An 8,409-nucleotide genomic window follows, 5' to 3' on the forward strand; every position below is an offset into this window, starting at 1 on the left:
CCCTAAGGCTCCTGTTTCCCAGTGGGGATAACAGTGCTGGCCCCTCTGCGATGGGCTGGCAGATCTGTGGGTGGAAAACCATGTAAGCTGGGCCCCCAGCAAGTCAATGCCAAACTCCAATAGACATCAGTCTAGGATTTCCCCCTAGGTATGGTTGTCATTTCCTAGTGTGCTGCATGGGGTGGTGGATGGTACATGTGATGTGTGGGGGACTGTCTATTTCCTGGCTCCAGTCACACAACAGGGGCCAAGGTAGCAAACGGGCCTGCCTCTGTCGCAGGACTGGGTCAGTCCTGATGTGTCCAAAGGCTGAAGCTCCCGAGCCTTCAGTGCAGCCCCTGAGCTGGCTGTGAATGGCCTCAGGATTAGCAGCGTAACAATGCACTGCAGCCCCTTGGCGAGCAGGCATTGTGCACTGTCTTGCTACCGCAGCCATGGCTAAGCACAGAGCCTGTCCCTGAGCAACTCCCCCTGCCCTTCAGAGCAACTCAGCTGGGTCGTCGCTCAGCAAAGTCATCGCCCGTGAATTGCCCTGGCAGCGGCAGTCACTCGAATGTCTGTTGGGCCACCCTCACTGACACAAGTTGGGCCCCACCAAAACACAGTGTTAGTTGCTGGAGCCCACTTCCTGAGTTCGGGTTCTCATATGGTGCCCATCACCACGGTATCTGGCAGCCCTTCGAAACAGAGCCCAGAGAGCACCACTCCAGCCCTGGGCCCCTGGAAACAGCTTTCCAATGAAAAGGAAGCAGGGGGAACAGCTCAGCAAACTGGCCAGGCACCTGGTGAAAGGTCTGTGCTTGTCTCTTGCTACTGGGCCTGGAATGGTCAATCACACTCCAAATGGGCAACGTGCTGGGGCGATTTTCTCATCCCGTAAGAATTCACTCCCTAGCGGAGGTTCCCCCCCTTTCCCTCTCGCTCTTTGGAGGCTCCACAGGCCCTTTGATGTTCTCCCACTGTTTGCCCAGTCGATCAGCTCAGACAGGGTTAGAGTCTGAGGTCAGCGGCTTTTCCATTCCAAACACCCAGACGCATCCGTGAGAGAGGAGTGGACTCAGGTTACATGCCTGCCTCCCTCCCCTCCCCTCCCCTCCCCTCCCCTCACCACAGACACACACAGGCACACCCCAGACCAGGCTCACAGCCACTCGGTGGGATACTCCACTGCTCCACACACTCAAGAGGGCTAAAGCCACGCTTCAAGCCCTGGCTGCGAACCAAACACCCATTGAGGCTGGGGTTTAACTAACGCCTTGGGAAACCAGCTGGATGAAGTCAGGGGGGATCTGGGAACCTCCTGGACGGATCCATTCTCCCCTTTCTTTGCATGAATCTCCTCTTCTAACGGTCCCCCTCCCCCGGAGGCACGCGCCCTGGGAGCTCTCAGAAATCCTTTGCTGGGAGATGACCTTTAAAGGGCCTTGGGGGGCTCGGCAGCCAGCGAGCAGCCCCTGAAAAGGACCGTGCGTCGGGCGTCATCTCTGGAGAGCCCATGCGGAGCTTGCCCTGGGCACAGCAGAGCCAGAGTTCCGGGTTCTGCACGTGCCCGGTTGCTTTTTGGATGTGATTCTTTTTGTGTCAGGAGCTGTGCCAGGTGAAGAGCCCTCCTGGCTGGGAGAGGGAGCCTGGCGTGAATCGATGCCTTCCTGTTGCTTCATTGGAGGAAGGGAATTAAAGAGGAAAAAAGGGGAGCTCCAGCTCCGGGAGGCAGGTCAGCCCGACCCCATGCTGGCCACTCTGCTCCTGTCTCTACTGCCTGTCCTGGCGGAGAGCGCCAGCCTGCAGCCAATCCGAATGAGTCATCTGGGGGTGTGCCCCAACCAACTGAACCCCAACCTGTGGGTGGATGCCCAGAGCACCTGCGAACGGGAGTGCCACACTGACCAGGTGAGAGCTGCCTCCCCTCTCCAGGCTCAAACCGTGACCCTGGCACTCAGGGGTCCAGGCCTGGCCAACGGGCTCACTGATCCTCTGGTGTAAGATGCTGCACAAGCACCCAGGGTTACAAGTCCTGAGGGATTATTCATTGCGCCCCACCTCCACCCCCCACCCCCTGCATTAACACCTGGGCTGGGGGGCAAGTTTGTGCACACCTACTGGCTTGCGGTGACATCCTGCCGGACACCGAGGAGCCAAGGGCCTGTTCTGCAGCCTTACCCATCCCCAGGCTCCTGGGGCGTGAGATTTCAGCCAGTCCAGGCAGATGCCAGGCAGGTTTTTATTTGCTTGCTGCAGTTCTCAGGGGTGGGGGAGGCATTGTGGCTGTTTCATCCCACTGACTGTTTTGGGAGACTGGGCAGGCTGAGCAAGGCAGGCCAGGACTCCTCTCCTTGAAAGGCGCAGCCAACGCCTCCTTCGGGGGTGGGGGTGGGGTGGGGGGGGGAATGCTTTAACAAGGGCCTGACAATGAATCCGTCAAACCAGGGAGCCCCAGCAGGTCTGGGCCAGTGAAAATAAATAGCCAGGAGCCACCTGCAGATCAGGCGGGGTTTGAGGGCAAAATTCTCAAGGGCCAAAAGGTGTGGATGTGATTGTGTAGGCAAAGCAGCCTGGACCAGCCAGCCAGCAGGGCTTGTCCTCATGCTTTAGACATAAGGCAGGGCCCACAGATGGCCTGGTTGCATGACTCTCACTCACAGTGCTAGAGCCCATGGAAAAAATCCCCAAGTCAATCTAGATGATCCAGTGGTCTCCTCTGGCCTGGGAGGCTCTAAACTGTATTTGGGCTGGTGTTCGTTTTGTGTCACGTGGGTGCCGGTTGCAGTCCCTGGAGTGCCGTATGCTGTGGGATCAATGAGGCTTGCAGTGGAGAGGCAGTGTAACCTAGTGGTTAGGGCGCTGAACTACGAGAGCTGGTTTCTATTCCCAGCTCCGCCACTGACCTATGGGGTGACCGTGGGTGAGTCACATCCTCTTTTTGTGCCTCTGCTTCTTTGCCCACCCTTTGTCTGTCTGATTCAGACCCCCCAGCAGGGCAGGCTCCCCCCAGATCCTGGCTCCCACATGGGGCAGCAGGGAGAGGGGCTCAGACCCCCCAGAAGGGGCAGGGCCCCCAGATCCTGGTGCACATAAGGGGGCCCTGTTTCACCTGCATCAGAGGGAAGGGGGAGCAAGCTGGCATTCTGCCCATGGACCCTGTGCGACAGGTATTGTACTCACTGCCAGCTCCAGGGGGACAGTGCTGCCAGCAACCAGCCATGTGCCCCAGTGCCCCATGGGGTGACTGGTGCTGGGAGGCGGCACTGGTTTGCAGAGCAGGGTGGAAACAGCCTCACTAGGCTCTGCCCAGCGGCTCCCTGCAAAACAGTAACTTCCAAATGCTGCCAGGTGCCCAGTCCACCCTCCCGCAGGCATAAAGAGCAGGCGTTTCAGGGGGCTGCAGCTAGGCCCAGGCTGTATTTTTTTAGGCCCTCACTCCCCACTCTGTCCCTCCCCAGGGCTGCCCGTAGGGTTGTCAGGTGTCCAGTCGAAAAGGGACCCTGGCGGCTCTGGTCAGCACTGCCGACTGGGCCATTAGAAGTCCGGTCAGTGGTTCTGAAAGCAGCCAGCGGGTCTGGCTCCTAGGTGGGGGGCCCACAGGGCTCTGCTCACTGCCTCTAGCACAAACTCCACACTCCCATTGGTTGGGACCTGGCCAATGGGAGCTGGGGGTGGGGCATACCTGCAAACCTAGCTGCCCCAGGCCTGTGAGGTTCAACAGACGTTACAGGCGTGTTCCCATTGTTCTCTCCCACTGGCCCTAGTTATAGCGCCTCACAGTGGGCAGGGATAGAATCCTGACTTCTGGGGTGCTCCACGAAGCTTGGCTGGGTGTCAGACAGGCGGAGCCTGTGACTAAAGGCTGTTAGCGCCTTGGGACAGGGAGTGTGTGTCTGAAGCCATAGGGCTGAAAACCACTGTGGAACACGCCTCATGAATATGATGAAGCCTGGAGGACTGAGGACTCCAGTCCCAGCTCAGCCATTGGCTCACCGTGCCCCCTGGGCAAAGCACTCTGCCACCTGTGCCTACATTTCCCCCCATCTGTAAAATAGGGAGAATGGTCCCATGGAACCACGAGGCTGAGGTCATGAATGTTTCTAGTGTGCACTGAGCTGCATGGAGGGGAGGTGCTAGGAGAGCACAAAGGAGACAGTTATTACAGTTAATAATAACTGCCAGACTGGGTTAGACAAATGGTGAATCTAGCCCAGATTTGTACCTTCCGACAGTGGCCAGTGCCAGATGCTTCAGAGGGAATGAACAGAACAGAGCAATTATTGAGAGATCCATCCCGTCCTCCACTCCCAGTTTCTGGCAGACAGAGGCAAGGGACACTCAGAGCATGGGGTTGCATCCCTGACCATCTTGGCGAATAGCCATTGATGGGCCGGTCCTCCAGGAACTTATCTAGCTCTTTTTTGAGCCCAGTTATAGTTTTGGTCTTTGCAACATCTGCCAGCAATGAGTTCCACAGGTTGACTTGCATTGTGTGAAGTATTTCCTTAGGTTTGTTTTAAACCTGCTGCCTATTCATTTAATCACGGGACCCCCTAGGTCTTGCCTTACGTGAAGGGGTAAATAACACTTCCCTGTTTGCGTTCTCTACACCAGTCATGATTTTATAGCCCTCTCTCACATCCCCCCTCTTCGTTGTCTCTTTTCTAAGCTGAACAGTCCCAGTCTTTTTAATCTCTCCTCGTACGGAAGCTGCTTCATACCATTAGTCATTTTTGTTGCCCTTCTGTGCACCTTGTCCAATTCAAATAGATCTTTTTTGAGACGGGGCAACCAGAACTGCACGCAGTATTCAAGATGTGGGAATATTATGGATTTATATAGCAGCATTATATTTTCTATCTCATTATCTATCACTTTCCTAATGATTCCTCACGGTCTATCTATTTTGATGGCTGCTGCACACTGAGTGGATGTTTTCAGAGAACCGTCCACAATGACTCCAAGACCTTTCTTGAGTAGTAACAGCTAATTTAGACCCCATCATTTTGTATGTATAGTTGGGATCAGTTTTTTCCAAAATGCATTACTCTGCACTTACCAACATTGAATTTCATCTGCCATTTTGTCAGCCAGCCACCCAGTTTTATGAGATCTCTTTGTAACTCTTTGCAGTCGGCTTTGGATTTAACTTGAGTGATTTTGTATCATCTGCAAACTTTGCCATCTCACTGTTAAGCCCCTTTTCCAGATTATATATGAATATGTTGAACAACACTGGTCCCAGTACAGATCCGGGGAGGACCCCACTACTTACTCTCTCCATTGTGAAAACTGATCATTTCTGCCTACTCTTCGTTTCCTATCAGTTAACCAGATACTGATCCATTAGACTGATCCCTCTTATCCCATGATTGATTAATTTGCTTATGAGCCTTTGGTGAGGGAGCTTGTCAAAGGCTTTCTGAAAGTCCACGTACTCTGTTGACTGGATCACCCTTGTCCACATGCTTGTTGACTCCCTCAAAGAATTCTAATAGATTGGTGAGGCACGATTTCCCTTTACAAAAGCCATGTTGACTCTTCCCCAGAATGTTGTGTTCATCTCTGTGTCTGAGAATTCTGTTCTTTACTATAGCTTCACCCAATTTGCTTGGTGCTGAAGTTAGGCTTATCAGCCCGTAATTGCCAGGATCACCTCTGAAGCCGTTTTCAAAAATAAGTATTGCATTAGCTATCCTCTAGTCACCTGGTACAGAGGTTGATTTAAGGGATAGGTTACATACCACAGTTACTAGTTCTGCAATTTCATATTTGAGTTTTTAGAACTCTTGGGTGAAATCCATTTGGTCCTGCCGACTTACTAGTGCTTAATTTACCCATTCGTTTCAAAATCTCCTCTACTAATATCTCAATCTGGGACAGTTCCTCAGATTTGTCACCTGAAAAGAATGGCTTGCCTGTGGATCTCCCCCATATCTTCTGCAGTGAAGGCCAATGCAAAAAATTCATTTAGTTTCTCTGCAATGGCCCTGTCTTCCTTGAGTGCTCCTTCAGTGCCTTGATCTTCCAGTGGCCCAGTGAAATGCAAGACTGAGGGCCTACATGTTCCTCTGGGGCTTTCCTTAAGAAGCAGAGGTGTTTCCTGCTGAAATTCTATTCCTAAATCTCCCTGCAGTTTCCAATGGATGCAGAATCTTTGTAGCGTAGTATTGCTGTGTGCTGTTAAATAGCTGCCAACATGCCGCCCCAGAGGTGGCTGCATTCCAGTTGTGGGTGGAAGTGGTTGAGAGGCAGCTAATGTAAGGGTATAAAGGTTGGGTGTTAATGGCAGTGAGGATGCTGGTTTTAAGCCTGCTGGTGATTGCTCTCCTCAGGACTGTGAAGGCTTTGAGAAGTGCTGCACCAATGTCTGTGGCCTGCGGAGCTGCGTGGCTGCCCGCTATGCTGACGGCAGCGTCTCGTCTCTGGAGCTGGGGCAGGAGGCCTCGTGTGAGAGCTTTGTGTGCACCCAGCAGGGCTCAGACTGCGACATCTGGGACGGGCAGCCCATCTGCAAGTGCAAGGACAGGTGTGAGAAGGAGCCCAACTTCACATGCGCCTCAGACGGGCTCACGTACTACAACAAGTGCTACATGGACGCGGAGGCCTGTATCCGGGGCATCAGCCTCAGCGTGGTGCCGTGCAAGTACATCTTCACCTGGCCAAACACCAGCCCGGTGCCGCTGGAGACCACGGCTCACCCCACGCCCGGGGCTGCTGCTGAGGTGCCCATCCCCCCAGCCCTCTACAACAACCCCTTCCACCAATCGGTCTACGTGGGTGGCACTGTCAGCTTCCATTGCGACGTGAGTGGGCGGCCCCGGCCGGACATCACCTGGGAGAAGCAGAGCGACCACCAGGAGAACTTCATCATGCGGCCTGACCAGATGTATGGCAACGTGGTGGTCACGAATATCGGCCAGCTGGTCATCTACAACGCCCAGCCAGAGGACGCCGGCATCTACACCTGCACAGCCAGGAACTCCGCTGGCCTCCTCCGGGCCGACTTCCCCCTCTCCATCATCAAGAGAGAGCCCTCCGGGGGGGAGTCCAGGGCACCCAGCACCCAGCAGGTCCCAGCCACCGAGTGTCTGAAGGAGCCTGACAAGAGGGAATGCGAGGCTCAGCAGGTGCGCTGGCATTTTGATCCCAAGAAGGGCTCGTGCGCCACCTTCCACTACGGCGGTTGCGGTGCCAACCAGAACCACTTTGAGACGTACGAGGCGTGCCGCTCGGCCTGCGTCAGCAGGGCCATCAATATGTGCACCCTGCCCATGGTGCAGGGGCCTTGCAAGAACTGGGAGGCCCGCTGGGCCTACAATCACCTGATGAAGCAGTGCCACTCCTTCGTCTACGGTGGCTGCGAGGGCAATGACAACAACTTTGAGAGCAAGGAGACCTGTGAGGATGCCTGCCCCTTCCCCAAGACCCTGCAGTGCAAGGCCTGCCGGCTCAAGAGCAAGATGGTGCTGAGCCTGTGCCGCAGCGATTTTGCCATTGTGGGCCGGCTCATGGAGATCATTGAGGACCAGGACTCAGGCATTGCCCGCTTCGCCCTCGAGGACATCCTCAAGGACGAGAAGATGGGCCTCAAGTTCTTCAATATTAAGTACCTGGAGGTCACCTTGAGCGACATGGACTGGAGTTGCCCCTGCCCCAACATGACCACGGAGGATGGGCCCCTCATTATCATGGGGGAGGTGCATGATGGCATGGCCATGCTGGACCCCAACAGCTACGTCCGAGCTGCCAACGACAAGCGGGTGAAGAAGATCTATGAGCTCATTGAGAAGAAAACCTGTGAGCTCCTCAACAGGTTCCAGGACTAGAGGCACAGCCCAAGGAAGGGGAGAGTCAGGCTAAATAGATAGTCCCTTCCATCCTCTCTCAAGCCAGTCATGGCTATGAGCCACCCAGGGGCAATCCCTGGGGGAGCTGCCTGCTCCCCAAACCCTCCCCGCTTGGGTCCCACCCAGAACCCCATGGCCACCTCCACAGCCCAGTTTTTCTGAGTGTAATCAGTTGGTTTAATTCCTAGGCTGTGGTGGCGACAAGCCTGATTCTACCCGGACCTACCTATGTCTGTCTGTCTAACTGTAATTTATCTTTCCACACATCTCGCCCCATGTACCCTTCTGAGGCCAGACTATACCAATAAAAGCATGACCCAGCGGGGAGGTGGCTGCTGACTTTCCCGTGTTCAGAACAATCACGAGGCACAGTTGTCAAGAGGCCGGGATGGGCGCTGCACTTGGACTAGGCTAAATCATCAAATCCCCCCTGGGCTTCTGTGGGGCCAGGGTGGGAGCTACCCTGGATGAACTGTCAGGGGGCAGGGGTGTGTCTTGCCCTGCTCTCTGCCCTCTTGCTGGGCAGCAGCACACTGCAGAGAGACCAGAGGGAGGCCATGCAGGCTCTGGCTTGCTC

The 8,409-nt window shown here is 55.0% G+C and overlaps 1 protein-coding gene across 1 annotated transcript; it reads left to right on the forward strand.

Annotated features, from left to right (window-relative positions):
- Positions 1–1,124: 1,124 nt before the first annotated feature.
- Positions 1,125–8,159, forward strand: WFIKKN1 (WAP, follistatin/kazal, immunoglobulin, kunitz and netrin domain containing 1). The gene is made up of 2 exons (XM_084642120.1): positions 1,125–1,890; positions 6,318–8,159. Exons 1-2 carry the CDS (start codon positions 1,642–1,644, stop codon positions 7,809–7,811), a joined length of 1,743 nt encoding a protein of 580 aa, XP_084498246.1. The 5' UTR covers positions 1,125–1,641; the 3' UTR covers positions 7,812–8,159.
- Positions 8,160–8,409: the final 250 nt, after the last annotated feature.

The sequence above is a fragment of the Lepidochelys olivacea genome (genome assembly GCF_965140295.1).
Source record: "Lepidochelys olivacea isolate rLepOli2 genome assembly, chromosome: 10".
NCBI classification, from domain to species: Eukaryota; Metazoa; Chordata; order Testudines; family Cheloniidae; genus Lepidochelys; species Lepidochelys olivacea.